This window comes from Rhinolophus sinicus, chromosome 10 (genome assembly GCF_057876585.1).
Source record: "Rhinolophus sinicus isolate RSI-liver-muscle chromosome 10, RSI-T2T, whole genome shotgun sequence".
Classification (NCBI taxonomy): domain Eukaryota; kingdom Metazoa; phylum Chordata; class Mammalia; order Chiroptera; family Rhinolophidae; genus Rhinolophus; species Rhinolophus sinicus.
The window spans coordinates 3,618,817-3,635,766 of NC_142510.1; the positions used below are offsets into that span (position 1 = coordinate 3,618,817).

Consider the following 16,950-nt stretch of genomic DNA (forward strand, 5'->3'; position numbering starts at 1 on the left):
AAGTTGAGTGGAGAGAATGTGAAAAAGTAGAAGAGAATTTCTAAAGCTAATAAGGAGAGAAGGCGTCATAAATAGCATCGTGATCAAACCTACCGGGGAAAAAAAAGGAGGAGGGGACAGTTACATCAAAGCGGAATAAAGTAAGATGAAGAAAACAAATCAAATGCATTATTTGTTACACTAAATATGAATAGATTGAATCCTATTAAAAACAAATTGGGTTAAAAAAACAAACAAACCACCCACCTATATACTGTTTAAAGAAATAACATATACAACATATATAAGTAATGTCGTGAATAGCTTATAGTTCTCTTTTCACATTTATTGCAAAGTCTAATTGAATACTTCAATAGGTGGTGCTCCTTTGACTTAGGCCGTTTGTAGACATGCAAACTAGTTAGGTTTCATCTGGAAGGTGTCTCTTGGGGGAGATGAATATTGAAGGGGAGTCTAAAAGATGGACAGGGAGCGTTATGGTGATGCAAAGGAGGTTCCACCCCTGACTCACAAATGAGTTTTCTTTGGTCCTTAGGCCGACCTGGAGGAAGAAAGAATACGGCAGAAAATAGCAGAAAGGACCTCAGAAGAAACAATACGGATTTACTCTTTGAGACTGTTTTTGAACTGTATTGTGCTGGCCGTCCTAGCAGCATGCTTTTATGCAATCTATAGAGCAACTATATTCTCGCAAGAACACATGAAAAAAGTAAGGACTGCATGAAAGTCAATTTAGCTTTTACTCTGGTTGGACGTTATGCTAAGTGCCTTGTAAACCTCTGAGACAGATACCATCATCACTTCTATTTTACATACAGGGATACAAATTTGGCTGATATGACAGAGAACCAAAATTCAGAGGTGACCGATTTCCACTTAAAAAAAAAAAAAAAAAAAAGCATCCAAAATGGAGCATTTGGGATACCTATTCCTCTTGGAATTCACAAATTCAAATCCAGCTGACCTGCCTGATGTAATCCCCAAGTTCTCCACTTAACCTTGTTGGGGCCTCAGTTTACCCAAAAGAATAGTGGTTTTTAAAAACCCAAGTTGGTTGTGGCTCTGCTTCATGAAATCAATCATAGGAGCCCAGGTTCCTTCCATCTTGTGGCTCTGCCATCCTTAGGGTGTGACCCTCTTCTGTGTACTACTTGATAGTTTACCACATCCACATTCCAGCCAATGGAAAGGAGATGGGGAGGGCACACCCCTCCCCTTCAAGGTCGTGACCTGGAGGTTGCGCTTACAACTTCTACTCACATCCCTTTGGCCATAATTTAGTCAGATGGCTATACCTAGCTGCAAGGGAGGCCGGGACATTTAGTTTTATCCTGGGTAGCCCTATCGGTGGCTAAATAGTCTATTATTATGAAAGAAAGAGAATGGCTAATCTAAGTCAATTAGTATCACAGCCTTGAAAACACTTACATTGACCATTGATATGTGGATTTTTTTATACCGCACCTAAATTAATCCAATAGAGCTCATTTTTCTTCTAGTATGGTATTAGCTAATGTTTCCTCTATTTGAGGAAAGGAGGAAGGCAATGGTTCATGGTAGGGGCCATGTTGAATTACATGTGAATTTCATTTTGTTTTTTTGCTAGTAAACATGTATAGTTGAGTTCTTTTTTTTCTTCCAGTTTTATTGAGGTATAATTGACATATAGCACTGTGTACGTTTAAGGTGTACAGTATAATGACTTGACATAGGTATAGCTGAGTTCTTTTAAGGTCGACTCATTTGTGATATAACCTTCCTTATTATACTCTTGACCCATTTTGTTATCTTCATAGGAAATTGACAAGATGGTTTTTGGAGAGAACCTCTTGATATTGTACCTGCCTTCTATTGTGATCACGCTGGCCAATTTTATCACCCCAATGATCTTCGCCAAGATCATCCACTATGAGGATTATTCCCCAGGCTTTGAGATCCGGCTGACAATCCTTAGGTAATGCCTAGACATGCCAAGCAGATCACCAACCACTTGCCCGCTCCCTTGCCCTTGGCAGACATTGCTAATCAATTGTGGCACCTGTTCCTGCTGAGCCAAGAAGCCCCTTCAACATTCAGACAATCCCCATGAATGAATTAGGCTTTGCACATGCAGTGAAATCTATGAGATGTAGGAGTCTACTTATCAGTGGTATATTTTTGGTTCATGTATTAGCACTTCGACAGATGAGGGTGTAGGGTGGGGTCCTAGGAGGAGGTGTTGCTCTGAAGATATTCGAAATAAGGGGAGTGAGGAAGAGAGAGAGAAGGGAAGGCAGCTGACAAAGGATGTTACTGAGCAAATCGCCGCTGTTTAGCAACTGGGGTCCAGTCCTGCTGGGTAACTCGGAGTTGTGTGGGCAATATCTGAGAGTTTTCCCACCAAACCAGATATTCAGCTTCTACCGCCTAAGGGTGGCCGCTCCCAGAAACATTAAGTCTCCCACACTTCTACCCACTAATCCCACACATGCGCCTTGGGTGCAGAGTTCCAAGCACTTGCAGTAGGAACGTGAGGCATTTGCTGGAATAGGGAATGCTGAGAAAATATGCCCAGGTCACCTGCAGTGTGGGCTGCAGTTGACTTTTTATAAGTTGCTGTAATACCGCTTCTCCTTTCAAAGCACTACTCTGTGTCATTTAAAAAATGACAGGTATAAAGCAGAGTGCAGCGAGGCAGCCCAAATAAGTTGAAGAGGACCAGGTGGGGGTCCTGGGAAACGAGCTTCTCAAATGTCTCGCGTTGTACGTGCATATCTTTAAAAAAAGAAAAAACACAACTTTTTGTTTTAGAAATTTTCAAACAGAACAAATGGTATCACAACCCCCCTTTATGTTCCACTTACCCACATTTTGCTAGTCTTGTTTCAGCTTCTCCCCCCACTTTTGCTGGATTGTTTGAAGCAAATCTGAGGCAACAAGGTCATTTCACCTGTAAACACTTCAGTATATCTCTAAGTGAGAAGGACTTTTTTTTTTTTTTAACATAACCATCATGACCTCTAATAAAATTGAGTCCGTTCCCTGATGGAAATGCAGATGGTCTTGGACGATTGGTTTGTTCAAACCAGGGTCCAAACAATGACCACGAGCTATGTTTGGTGGTTATGTCTCTTAGGTCCCTTTTATTCTTTTAAGAATTCCCCCTGCCCTTATGTTACGCCCTTGATTTGTGGGAGAAACTGGGGTACTTGTCCTGCAGAATGTCTGCTAGTCTGGATTTAGTTCATTGTTTCTTCATGGTGCGTTTTTTCTGTACCTATAGTCACTGTAAACTACTGTGTAGATTCAGACTTGTTGTTAGATTCCGTTTCAGTTTTTGATTTGGAAACCTCGGTGGAGCTGGGCTCTCGCCCCACCGGGAGGCGCCTAGTGTCAGATGGATACTGAATAATGAGAACAGTGAGCAGATGGTGTGGACTAGCTTCTTCCTTTCGCCCACTTTATGTTTCTATTGTATTTATTTTTTATTACAAACCACACAATAGAAAAGTATCTTTTTAAAAAAAATCGCACTTACTATATATGTTCTTCTTGAATCCTGCTTTCCCCGGCAGCCCTAAGCTGCATGGTTCCTCTTGTTTATGCCAACGCTTACACGTTTTGTTTTCTTTTAGAAATAGGGTTGTATGGATGCAAAACTCTGCAGTGTACTTTTTCCACTTTCCAATATATCAGACATCTCTCAAAGCTGATAACTTATGAGATTCAATTCGTTCTTCTTCAGAAATGCATAAAGTTCTGTCGCGTGGCTATATTATCATAGATTCAGGAGTTCCCAGCTTTTTTATCTTTTTTTTCTGCCATTTGAAAAAAGGAGTGGTAATATATTAGCATAAACGTTGCCAGTTTTAAGTATACAACTCAGTGGCATTAACTACATTCCCAATGTTGAGCCATCCTCACCCCTATCTGTTTCCAAAACTTACTCATTATCCCAAACAGAAACACGACCTGTTTGTGGGTTTGCGTCTCTGCTCCCAAGGGCCCAGCCTGCCCCAGGGCCTCTTCTTCCCCTCCTCTCTCCTCCCTCTCTTCCTGCAGGTGTGTCTTCATGCGGCTGGCCACCATCTGTGTGCTGGTCTTCACCCTGGGCTCCAAGATTACATCCTGTGATAACAACTCGTGTGAGCTTTGTGGCTACAACCAGAAACTCTACCCGGTGAGGCTGCGGGGATGGGAGCGTCTTGCTGGGTGGGTCATTTGGGAATAACAAGCTCGGGGTCAGAGAACAACCTTGAAGCCACAGTTCTGAGTCCCAGTTGATCCACTCTTGCTGCATAGCAGTCTGGCACACCAGACACCGCTAAGGGCTTGGAAACCAAAGCCTGAGCTGGAATCCAGGGCGGTGTCGGCTGGTGGCCTCCCAAGGCAGCAGGATCTGGGGATGGAAAGGGCGTTGGGAGGAGTCTGAGAAGCTGGTTTGCTCTGCTCCGAGTCGCGTCTCAGCGTCGCTTCCTGTCTCTGCTTTCAGTGCTGGGAGACCCAAGTTGGGCAGGAAATGTACAAGCTGATGATCTTTGATCTCATCATCATCTTGGCCATGACGCTCTTTGTGGATTTTCCTAGAAAGTAAGTGTGAGGGGTACCTCGCTCTTCTCTGCCCCCACTCCTCCCACCCCTGCTCCTGCCCCAACGGGAGGATCTTCTCACAGCGGCTCTCCATAAAGTGCTGGGTGATTCCACAGTCCCTGGAAGCCACTGACAACCATCCAGTGACGTTCAGACAGCACCAGGCCATTGGTCCCCCTCAGATAGGCCACGGGAAGAGCGGAAATGGCACTGCTTTCCATGGGGCTTCAGTGGGCATGGCTTCCTGCTGTCAGCACAACCCCGGGTGTCCGTGGAGACCCTCCACGCCGCAGTGGACACCACATTTCCTGGTGTGGGTTCAAGCCCCAGCACTGCTACTTGCTAGTCATGTGACCTTGGGCAAGTTATGTAAGCACTGTGCCTATTTTCCCACCTGTGAAATGGGGATAGTAGCAGTACCCACCCCATAGCATTGTGGGCGGATTAAATGAGAAAACGCAGATGAACGTGCTAAGAACACTCCAGACTTCAGAACTAGACAGAACGTCCACTGTCACCATGATGATTATTGTTACTATGCCATCATTTTAAAAATTATTCTCAGCATCTCCTTAAGCCTTAAGTGAAACACTATTCGCGTAATCAGTTTTTTACCCAGATCTACAAATTCTCCAGGCATGTCAGAGGTCCAGTAGGCCCTGACAAATAAACATTAAACTAGAAACTTTTCCTTTAAAAAATGACACAAACATGACATGAATATGTGCTTATTGAAAATTCAAAAGTATTTAGAATTTAAGTAAATACAGAAGTCTGGAGAATAGTGGGAGATTTTGTTGGTTGCCACCCAACTCCTCAGAGGTTGCCATTGTTACACTTTGGGGAAGATCCAGCAGTCCTTGAAAACAAAAACACATTTGCATAAATCCATGTATAAGTAAACACATAGTCCTGAGAGAAGTGTTCTTTCCCCTACGCCTAAATGGGATCACGTTACATCCACATAGGTCTGCAGCTTTCTTTTTGTACCTCCTACAAACAAAATATCATGAACTTTCCATGCCAGGACACATGGATTTTCCGCATTCATTTTAAGGTCTGTCTAATATTCCACTATATCCATGGCTTATCATTTGTCAGCCCAGCCCCTACTGATGGGCATATGTGTTGTTGCCAGTATTTTTCCTAATACAGTGCCACAGTGAGCAACGGTGTGTGTTTCCCTCGGCCGCTTGCCCTCAGGAAATTTCTAGGAGTCCAGCATGCTAGGTGGTAGCGTCCTCACAAGCTATTTTCTGTGTGGATGCCCATGACATCTGGGGCTCAGTGGCAAGCCAGAGCACAGAGACTGCCCAGGTCATGCATTGTCACCACAAGCTGGTCAAATAGGTTGCGTTACAATCCCCCCACATTCCAGATGAGAAAAATGAGCCTTGTCTAAATCTATTTGGCTCAGAAGTTGTAGATCTGAGACTCGGACCCTGGTCTTCATGATTCCAGAATTCACTCTGCTGTGAATCTTCTCGACTTGTGATGAGCCAGTGTCCATGAGAGATCTGTGTGGAAACAGCCCTGATTTTGGAGACGTGGTTCTGTGGCCGTGGCAGACGCTTTGTATCCAAGTGAGAAATGGTCCCATTTGTTTCCAGGCTCCTGGTGTCCTACTGTTCCTCTTGGAAGCTGATGCAGTGCTTGGGACAGCAGGAATTTGCCATTCCTGATAATGTTCTGGGGATCGTTTATGGGCAAACCATTTGCTGGATCGGAGCCTTTTTCTCACCCCTTCTCCCTGCCATTGCAACCTTGAAATTCATTATCATCTTCTATGTGAAAGAGGTAAGGAGAGGTGGGCATGGGGGCTGGTACCCTGAACCATTCTTGCTTGAATTTGAAAGTTGTATGTTTGGAGCTCATCTGCATCCTGTCAGATGTATCAAAATGACATCCCTTATTGGAGATATAGATTTATTCTGGCAAAAAGGCTGGATGGATTTTCACGTTTTCATAATTTTGAGAGTTTTGTTAAGAATTGTTGTGCTCCCGTGATTTAAGGGTCAGTTTTATATGTTGTAACTGTTTTTAAGAGTTGAGTTGCAATTGATTGATCTGTTGACTGTGGTACATTTTGGTGATGTTTAACGGAATGTTGATTCATTTAAATGTTGTAGTTTTCTGTTTGGATTTTTGAGCCAGTGCGTGTATTTCCAGGTCTCAGTTATTTGTGTAGGTTCTTGAACAGCTCGTAGGCCCTATGCACTGTGCTTGAACTAAATGCTTAATGGAAGAAGTGGCCCCGCAGACCACTAACCTATCTGGGCTTATTCATAAAACTTTTTCCTTTATTATAGAGGAAATATATGCTCAACATTAAACATTGAAACAATCCAGATGTGGATTGTTTCATCTCTTCTTCCAGAAGAACCCTCTGTTAACAAGTCCAACATGTGCTGATTACTTACTATGCTAAGCCCTGAGGATTCAGAAATGGAAATAATAATAGTATTAATAATAATGACGAGGATAATAGCAGATGCTAATAATACCATGTTCCCCTACTCTGCTGAACACTTAGAAGCTGAAGTTCAGAGAGGTTAAGTAACTGGTCCAAGGTCACACAGCTTACACGTGACTCCTAGGATTTGAAACCAGGCTTATCTCACTCCAGAGCCACGTAAACAGGGCCTTGAAGTGGGCGAAACTTTCTGCCGTGATGTTTTGGCCTTTGAAGAGTTTTTGATGCTTTCATTTGAATGAAGTCACCGAAGGAGAGATGGATGTGAGAAAGCTCTTAGGAACTTTTTCCGTTTCCAGAAAACACTGGTTGGCCAGTGGCTTCCCAGTGTGTAGCACAGTAAAGAAAGTGTGGGGGCAGTGGAATGGGCCACGGACACCGGGCGGAGTTCTGACACTCACTCCAGGCCTGACCGGCCAGCTGCCCCCACACAGGACACTGGGTATTCTGGGTACTCAGTGACTTCCACTCAGAAGATGCTTTGGCTCCTGCTGACGTCAGAAGAGCCTGATGCCACTTCCCAGTAATGCAGCTTTGAAAAATATTAAAGAGAAAGTGTATGTTGTTACTATACCTCTCTCCTCCCCAGTTGATATTGCCTTCACGTCGTCTTTCCCTCCGTGGAAATATTTCTTTTTACAATCAGAAAAAAACAAGTACACTTGTAAAAAAATTCAAGGCAAATCTCTCTCAATTTGTTGCCGATCCATTTAATATATCTCTAGACCCCTAGAAAGAGTGCATTTTCAAAACTTTGGTGAGCTATGGGACAGAGTGCTGGAATCGACCGTTTCCATTTCATAGTGCCTCGTGGGACGTAAAGCTCCCTTTCTCGTCCTTTCTAAAGGGTACAGGGTAGACCATGTGTGGATGCACTTTAACCCATGAGGACCCGAGTGATAGCTCTTTCGCTTGCTTCCAGTTATCCCGTTACCAACAGCTGTAAGTAGTACACATCCATCCACCACATCTGTGTATTTGGGCCCATTTTTCCTCTTTTCTCATCAAGATGAACCCCCCAGTGTGGGGATCTGGATTAAACACTTTGCATTTTGGATCTACAGTGCTGACTGCCCTCTAGAAAGGTTAGACCCACTTACATTCCCACCGTAATGTGTGAATGTGCTCGTTTGTTGTCAAGGAGACTGGACTCTTAATTCTTTTTCTTTCTCTCCCTCCCCTTAGATGAGTCTTATTCATACCTGCAGACCCTCCCCGAAGCAGTTCAGAGCATCCAACTCCAATTTCTTCTTCCTGTTGGTGCTGTTGATTGGACTGTGTTTGGCAATAATACCTCTGACAATCAGCATGGCACAGTAAGTATGACTGTTTTCTAGAACCTATCCCTGCTTCCTGGCATGTTCTTCTCTCATGTTCAAGGGTCTGTTGCATTCTTCATGGGCTTTCCTCACCGTGTGTCACCAGCAGAGGTCAGTAAGTCGCTCCAGGCTTAGCCAGGCCCACCCTTGCTTGGCAATCTCCCTCTGGATGCTGGAATGTCTTGGTCCACTTCTGGAACTTGGACTTGCAGGGTCACCATTGTTTCTGAGAGTGTCGGTTGAGTCTGTCTTACCCAGCTCCCTTTTCCTAAGCCCTGTCTTCTCTTTCTCCCTTTGGATTGTTTTTGTGTTTCTGGTTATGAAAATAATACATGGTCATTGTAGAAGAAAACAGAGTTTCTTCTACATTGTAGAAGAAAACAGAAAGAGTGTAGGATAAAACAGAAAGCAGGAAGTCACCCACATTCCTGCCATTGTGGTTGAGGGTTTGTACTTAGCAAACATTTATTTAGTACCTTCTCTGTGCCAAGCACTATGCTAGATGCGAGGGTAGAAAGACATTTAACATATGACACAAGGTGCTAGGGGTATAAAGATATTTAACATATGACTCTAGTGTGGAATTTGAAAGAACTGAGAATCAGAAGTTGAGGTTTCAAGCTCCAGTGATGCCAATCCCTAGGGGTTTAACCATTTATACAAGAGGCTGGCAAACTTTTTCTGGAAAGGACAAGAAAGTAAATAATTTAGGCTTTGTGGGCCAAATGGTGTCTTTCGTAGCTATTCAACTCTACTGTGTAGTATCATGAAAGGAGCCATAGACAATACATAAACTAATGGGCGTGACCCTGTTCCAATAAAACTTTATTTATAAAACAAGTGGTGGGCCACATTTAGCCCTTGGGCTCTAATTTGCCAATTCCTGACTTATACTCTCATGGAATTTCATTTCTTCATCTTTAAATTAAAATCCTTGAACTTTGAATCTCTCTCTCACATTTTATTTTTTAAGTAATTTGAATGTATATTTTTATTATTATAGTAATATGTATTATATATAAAAAATTGCAAATAGTACAGAGGAGTATAACTTAAGGGAAAAAATTGCTTCTCTCCTCACCTTCGTCCCACTCTGCACAGGTAACCACTGTTAATGGTTTATGAATATTTCTAGAAATTCATTATGAAAAAATGTACTTATTTTTTAAAAATACATATGGAATAATACTGTAATCCTGTTTGGCAGCTTATTTTTTTCTCTTAATTTTATGTTGTGCCCTTTTCCATGACAGCACAGTTAGGACTCTCATTCTTTAAAAATATTTCTTAGCTTTGACTTAAAAAAAAAGAAAAAAAAGAAATACATTCACATGGCACAAAACCCAAAAAGCATAAAAGAGTAGATGGTGGAAATTCATTTTCCAATCCTATTTCTCTACTCCTTACTTAGTTTCTCTCTGGGAGACAGTCATATCTATGTGTGTGTCTGTCTCAGTGGCTCTTTCTTTCTTTCTTTCTTTTTTTCTTTCTTTTTCTTTTCCCCCTGCCCTGCCCTCTTTAGTATTCCATTGTTTGAGTGGATCATAGATTGTTCATTCATTTTCTTAAACAACACGTAGATGATTTTCAGGAATTTTGTTGTTGTTGTTGTTGTTTTTTAAGATTTTATTGGGGAAGGGGAACAGGATTTTATTGGGGAACAGTGTGTACTTCCAGGATTTTTTCCAGGTCAGGTTGTTGTCCTTTCAATCTTAGTTGTGGAGGGTGCCGTTCAGCTTCAAGTTGTTGTCCTTTCAGTCTTAGTTGTGGAGGGTGCAGCTCAGCTCCAGGTCCAGTTGCCATTGTTAGTTGCAGGGGGCATAGCCCACCATCCCTTGCGGGAGTTGAACCTGCAATCTTGTGGTTAAGAGGACGCGCTCCAACCAACTGAGCCATCTGGAAGCTCAGCGGCAGCTCAGCTCAAGGTGCTGTGATCAATCTTAGTTGCAGAGGGCAGAGCCCACCATCCCTAGCAGGACTCAAGGAATCGAACTGGCAGCCTTGTGGTTGAGAGCCCACTGGCCCATGTGGGAATCTAACTGGCAGCCTTCAGTGTTAGAAGCACCAAACTCCAACCACCTGAGCCACTGGGTCAGCCCCAGGAATTTGTTTTTATCATTAAAAATAGCATTGTAATAGAAAATCTTACACATAGAACTTTGTGATGTGAATGTAGGCAATTCTTTGTAGGGCTTAATTTAATTTTTTTGCATTGTAATTTTACTTTTTTCCCTACTTTGTATTTTGAAAACTTTCCAAGCTATAGAAAAGTTGAAGAAATAGCCATTGTGAAAACTCATATACCCTTCAACTGATTGTCCCAAATGTTCACATTTTGCTGCAGTGTTTTTCTCTCTCTGTGCATACATTTTTGTGTGTGTGATGAACCGTTTAAAATAAATTGGAGTTGCCATGATATTTATCCGAAATACTTGAGTGCAAAGTTCCTAAAACTGAAGACATTCTCCTTCCTGTGCGTCCACAATCACATTAGCACACCTCAGAAAATTAATACGGGCATCCTATTCCTGCCATTTCCAAATTTCTCCCAGTGTCTCCAAATAGTCTTTCATAGCTTTATTTTTAAAGTGAGGATCTTTAAAGTTTTACCCATTGCTTTTGATGGTTATATCTTTTTAGTCTCTTAATCTTTGATTCTTCAAAGAATCCAGGCCAGTTCCCTCACCTCTACATGAAGAAACTGGAGACTTATATCCCCACATTCTGGATTTGTCTGATTATTTTCTCACCGTGTCACTGAACTTGTCCTTCTCTCCTGAATTTCCCGTAAACTGAAAGTCAGGTCTAGAGACATGATGAGGTTTCAGGGTAAGCATTTTTGATAGAATATTCCAGAAAGCCATGAGGTCAGGCGGTTCCTCACAGGTCACTGTGAACAAAGACTTGTGGGCATTCCAAGGAGGGACCGTCAGCCTTACCGGGCTCCTTGGTCTGTGTCCTGGCAGCATCCCTTCCTCGAAAGCCTGCGGGCCGTTCACCAACGTCAACACCACGTGGGAAGTGGTCCCCAAGACGGTGAGCACCTTCCCTAGCTCGCTGCAGTCCCTGCTCCACGGCGTCACGTCCGAAGCCTTTGCGGTGCCGTTTTTCATGATCATCTGGTGAGTGAGCACCCCTGGACCCCTGCGAGTATTTCCCACGGCGGCACCTGCTCTCCACTGGGGAGCGAGAGCTCACCTGCTGCTCTCGATATGTTACTGAGCCTCCTGAGCCTCACTTCCCCATCTCTAAAATGGGCACAATAATAGTAATTCTTTTAGAAGGTCATTGAGCAGTAAGAGCCCACATGTAAGGCACTTTACCTAATATCTGACATAAAAACCCAATAAATGTTGCCTGTTATTCGTATTACTGACTAGTCACAAAATCACTTGCTCTTTGAAAAAGGAACTGATTCCTGGGCAGAGAGAAGATGACAAGATTAGGAGCATACACTTGATTCCTGGCTCTACCATGAATAAGCTGTCTGGCCTTTGGTCATTACCTATCCTCTCTGAGCCTCAGTTTCCTTACCTGGAAAATGGGGCTAAGAATGGCCTGTGCCTCATAAGGTTGTGAGAAGAAGGGAATGTGGTGATGCCCGTAAAGTGCTTAGGAGAGAACTGGGCCATTAAAGGCTGAGTAAATGACAAGTGTTACACGCGAGCGTGACAAGGGTCTTTGCTGCACAGTGATTCGTTTTGGGTGTTAAAGTCATTCTAATCATGGATGTGTACTGAGGGTTTACTGTGTGCTAGACATTGTTCTAATTACAGTCCGTCCTCAGTATTCACGGATTCCTTCCCCCCCCCTCCATTCTGTGAATGTACCCACTCACTCCTCTTGGGGAACCATTCTCGTCTTTGGCTATGGGGACTTCCAAAAGAGTATCATTGGTGTCAGTGGTTCCAATGGCCCTCATTTCCTTAGCTCTATCTGGGGAGATTGGACAAGAAACCACCTCCCCTTCATGGAATGAGCATACCTGCTGTTTGCCTGGGGGCTTGCCCTCCCCTGCACTTGTCCTGCTTCCCAAAGATAACAATTTCAACCACCCCCATGTGAGATCTGGGGCTGCACAGAAAACAGGAACCATTGCCAATTGCTTTTATTAAAAACTATATTATCTTAGGCTTGGGTTTTACTGTATTATCCCCATTGTACAGATGAAGAAACTGAGGCCAAAGAGATTCCACAGGGTTCATCCACAGCCAGTTCATGTTGAGCTGAGCTGACTTCCTGGACCAGCTCCTTGTCTTTGCCTGTCATGTTGCGTGTGCTGGGGGGAAACATCAGCAACTTTTAATAGTAACTTTAAAACCAAGGCGAATCACACACACAGTCTCTGCGACCACTGCCAAATAAAAACCCTCTGGCTATTTCTGATGCCCTCTGCTTGCGGGAGATGGGGGTTTTCTTTTTCGAGCAGAAGTCCAATTGTTCCAGGTAAAATGTGGCGGGCTGTTTTTCTAGTGGCCTTCGAAGGGTGCAAACTCCCTAGTGACCTGTCCGCCTTGTGTTGTTGCAGCCTCATTATGTTTTATTTCATCGCCCTGGCCGGAGCACACAAACGGGTGGTCGTCCAGCTCCGAGAGCAGCTGTCCCTGGTAAGGAAGCATGCAGGCCCATTGGGGCATGTCTGGGAACTGACAGAACGTGGCACTTTCCCCAGGAATGCTGTGGTTCCCCTCCCCCTACCACCCCCCCAAAACTCTGCCTGCAGGCCGGGCCTCCTCCAACATCATTCATTCACTGACTCGTTCATTCCTTCCTCGTGGATATTTAGCATGATATATGACCTACGCTGTGCTGGGTTACAGTGGTGAAGAAGGGAGACAGGTCTGCTAAAGAAAAAAGACACATTCTGGTAGCGATGACTGCTATGAAGAGAACAGAAACACGGGAGTTAGAGTGACAAGCGGGCCCTCTGCTGCTGTAGATGGTGACCACTGGAGGCCTGTTTGAGGAGGCGACATTGCATAGCTGAGGCGTGAATGATGAGGAACCGATGCTGGGAGGTCTTACCGATGAGAGTAACTGGCAGAGGCTAGAGTGAGGGAATGAACGGGGACTGCTGGGGGTCAGGAGGGAGGCTGGGGAGGCCAGATGATGCTGGAATAGCAGCCCGGATCCCAACACAGCCCGAGGGCTCTCATCAGACGTGTGGGTGCACTTCTGAGCACGATAGGAAGCCATTGGAGGGTGCGAAGTACAAGTGTGATCTACATTTTAAAAAGATGATTGGCCGCTCTGTGGATGGGGCTGTGGAAGGGACAGGAGTGAAAGAGGCAGGCCAGTTGGGAGGCCATTACAATTGTCCCATGTGTAGGACCCTTGCTCTTGAGTCAGATAGGTAATTTATTAGGTCGAAATGATGATATTTGTTTCCAAATATACCAAATGTGTTCTGGAACCTGTTTCTTTTTTAGGAAAGTCGTGACAAGCGTTATTTAATCCAGAAACTAACGGAAGCCCAGCGGGATGTGAGGAAGTGACTCGACTGGTGGTGAACACACTGCTGCCTGTTGCCTATAAGTTGACTTAGTGACCTGCCGAGCCTACAACACCCACCTGCCTTTTAAGAGAAGTGTTTAAAAATATTTTTTCTGGAGTTCGGACCGTTCCTGAAGGTGCGTGCAGCTCCGGTGGCCGTGTTTACACAACCCAGCCTGTACTTAGGGCTTTAATGACTTAAAAAAGCAGGTTCAAACACCAAGTCTTTGCCTGTTGACCAGCCACTCAGTGACTCTACCAAACAACTGACTTATGAAGACGTTGAAGCTTTTATACCAAAAATGGAGGAGGAGACCTTTTATATTTGTGAAAGCGTCTGTGTGTCATCTTTTAACGTCAGCTGTCGAGGTCATCCGTTCCTGAGGCTGGTTCTAGGGGTTTAGGCTGAGAAGTGTTCCTTAAGAAGCAGTAATGACCCTTTGAATGGTTCTGTAGATTTAAAATGAGACCTTCTTATTTTTTTTAATGAAGAGAAAGCCTTGAGTCATGATTTTTGGAACAGACAGTGGCAACGTGGAGGATGGTTATGCAGTTTCAGCGACTGATTGTGATGAGAGAGAAAAGCCATTTCTGCCGTGTAAGTCTCTGAATGACCCAGATGAAGCCTTTGGAGGAGAAGGGTTGCTGCAGGATGGCAGCCTTGATTGGTCAGCTCCTGGGGCATTCTGCCACCACCTTATTACTCGGGAAAGCTGCCTTCAAGGGGCTGGATATTCACAAGCCTTCAGTTCCCTTCTAGGGCTGATTTCAGAGACTTGGCTGAAGGTCCTCTGCCATCCACATTAAGAGGCAGACAGAATTTGTCTCTCTTCCAAATGCCATTTCCCTCCCTGCACTGAGCTCTCTGTTTCTGAAGCACAGTCATTTCAGAGCCAGGCTGGAAAAGGCTCTATAGTATTTATTTGAGTCGTGGGTTTCTGTGAAAAAGGGTTTGGGGGTATTGTGTATTGCACGTCTGCCTGTGCCAGTTGACCAGTCTAGACTGAATGTTTGTTTCTTAAATACACATATCCATATTTTAAGGGTTATCGTTAGTTGTGCTTAAAATTTTAAATGCATGTGCCTTTATGTGATAAAACATGCAATCTCAAGATTTCCGTTACAGTAAAAAGTATGCACTAAATACCTCATCATAAGCTTACCGAAAGTGATAGCTCTGAACCTTTTAATGTGAGTGTAAGTTATTGTTTAATGCAGTCAGTTTTTATTTTTATATCTTCAGAATTGTTTTCAAAGTACTTGAGTTTTGTCACAGACCGTTGGAAGCTTCCTTCCTTTCCCTGGCTCTAAACCATTCCTGGAGGTGCCCTGGAATCTCACGCTGGGTGCAGGTTTTAGAAAGTTGCTGCTGTTAAGAACATTTCCAAGCCCCTCCCACATTACTCAAAAATGACTGGCTCTTTGGTCTGTGCAGCAGGGCAAGCTTACCACAGCTTCCACATATCTGTCTATTTGTCCCTTTGCCGGACCACTTTCTTGCCTTTCACAAAGATAGCATTAATGGGATGTTTTTGTACCTTTGAGACCACTAAGTTTTTCTAGCTTTTCCTGTCTTTGTTGAGGTTTATGACTTTTTTGGGAGGAGGGGGGATCACACATCTGCCTTTATTGTCAGCAGCAGGTAGGACACTTGCAGCAATAGCTAAAAAAAAATTAATTTACAAAAGCAGGGATTCGGTGAAGCTGTCGTTGGGATCTCATATATAGATGCCAACCCAGAGCAGCAAGAAGGGGACCCCAAAGCCCATGAAGAGCGAGGCCACCAAGGAGATGAGGAGCTCTTTGTAGATGTCCCCAGTGAACTTGGTGGAGGTGACCTCATAAACCACCAGGTGGTGTAGAACATGCCAATGGCCAGCAGCACCCCCGTCAGATGGGGAGTAGACAGCAGATGCACTGGGCTGGTGAATCTGTTCATGGCCTTGAGCTCCATCCGGCCGGATGCTTAAGGTTTATGACTTTCTCAGTCTAATAACTAGCATCATGGAATTTTGAGTAAACGAAAGTTCATTCCACCCTTACTTTTTAAAAATTCTAATGGTTGGCATGTCTGCCTGGTGTATTTATATAATGTTCTTGCCTTCATGCTTCTGAGGACAATCAGGTTTCTCTCTCTCTCTCTCTCTCTCTCTCTCTCTCTCTGATAGAAGCTTTGTTTTCTTTCCCTATTATAAAACTGATACTAAAATATGCTAATATATTTGTTGTAGTTAAATGCTGCTAATTTGCATACCTTCTACTTGAATGTTTTCACATATTTTGGTAACGTTAATAACTTCAAGTGATGTCTGTATAATTGTTTAAGTGCAGCTCTCATTAACCAGCGTGCATTAAAACTACTGATTAAACAGTCTTGAAGGGTTTTTTAAGTGTGGTTGTATATATTTGAATCCATGAAGGTTTCTCGTCAGCAAATAAGTGATCAGGGAAAACTCTCTAACAGTTTGTAAAGTTCTTGGCCTTTCCCTAGAACCAGAGAGAAAAAAGAAGTGTTTAATTATAATCCAAGGGTGTAAAGTAGAAAATGAAAGCCCCCTTCTCACAATCCCAACCCTCTGAAGTTACCTGTATTACATGTTTTATTATATACTCGTATATCTTTCCAGATATGCATTTTTGATTTTTTCCCCTCACATACATACTTTATACATTCGAAAAATTATTTCTCCTGGGTAGATCCCCAGAAGCAGGATTGCTATATCAGGGGATATGTATTTTTAAAACATTGCCAACAAAATATTTTCTCTTATGACTTCGTCTTTGGAGCAGTTTTAGACTCACAGCAAAATTGAGAGGAAGGTGCCAAGATTTCCCATATCCCCTCTGTCCCCACACTTGTACAGACTCCCCGAATGTCAGCATTCCCCCATCAGAGTGGTACCTTTGTTACAACTGATGAATCTGCATTGACACAGTGGCTATGCACTTTTAAAAGTATGGTATATGTTGCTAAATCTCCCCTCCTCTCCATCCCCCAAGAAACTAATTTGCACCCATATAAGCCCACACTAACAGTGAAGTGGACACAAAAATAACGATACATGTTCTCTGTAGGAAACCTGAAAATAGAGAAAA

The 16,950-nt window shown here is 43.5% G+C and overlaps 1 protein-coding gene and 1 pseudogene across 3 annotated transcripts in view; one reads left to right on the forward strand and one right to left on the reverse strand.

The window, feature by feature from the left end:
- The window catches only part of TMC7 (transmembrane channel like 7), a 40,118-nt gene extending 23,890 nt beyond the window's left edge, over window positions 1-16,228 (forward strand). Inside the window, exons 8-16 of one of the 3 annotated variants that reach the window (XM_019753065.3) lie at window positions 536-709; window positions 1,797-1,954; window positions 4,042-4,159; window positions 4,472-4,569; window positions 6,180-6,366; window positions 8,228-8,358; window positions 11,328-11,483; window positions 12,890-12,968; window positions 13,791-16,228. In XM_019753065.3, the coding sequence (XP_019608624.2) occupies window positions 536-709; window positions 1,797-1,954; window positions 4,042-4,159; window positions 4,472-4,569; window positions 6,180-6,366; window positions 8,228-8,358; window positions 11,328-11,483; window positions 12,890-12,968; window positions 13,791-13,856 (1,167 nt within the window). In that variant the 3' untranslated portion in view covers window positions 13,857-16,228. The other 2 variants (XR_016022535.1, XM_088801223.1) reach the window with 2 other exon arrangements.
- LOC141569501 (dolichyl-diphosphooligosaccharide--protein glycosyltransferase subunit TMEM258 pseudogene) lies at window positions 15,573-15,808 on the reverse strand (annotated as a pseudogene).
- Window positions 16,229-16,950: the final 722 nt, after the last annotated feature.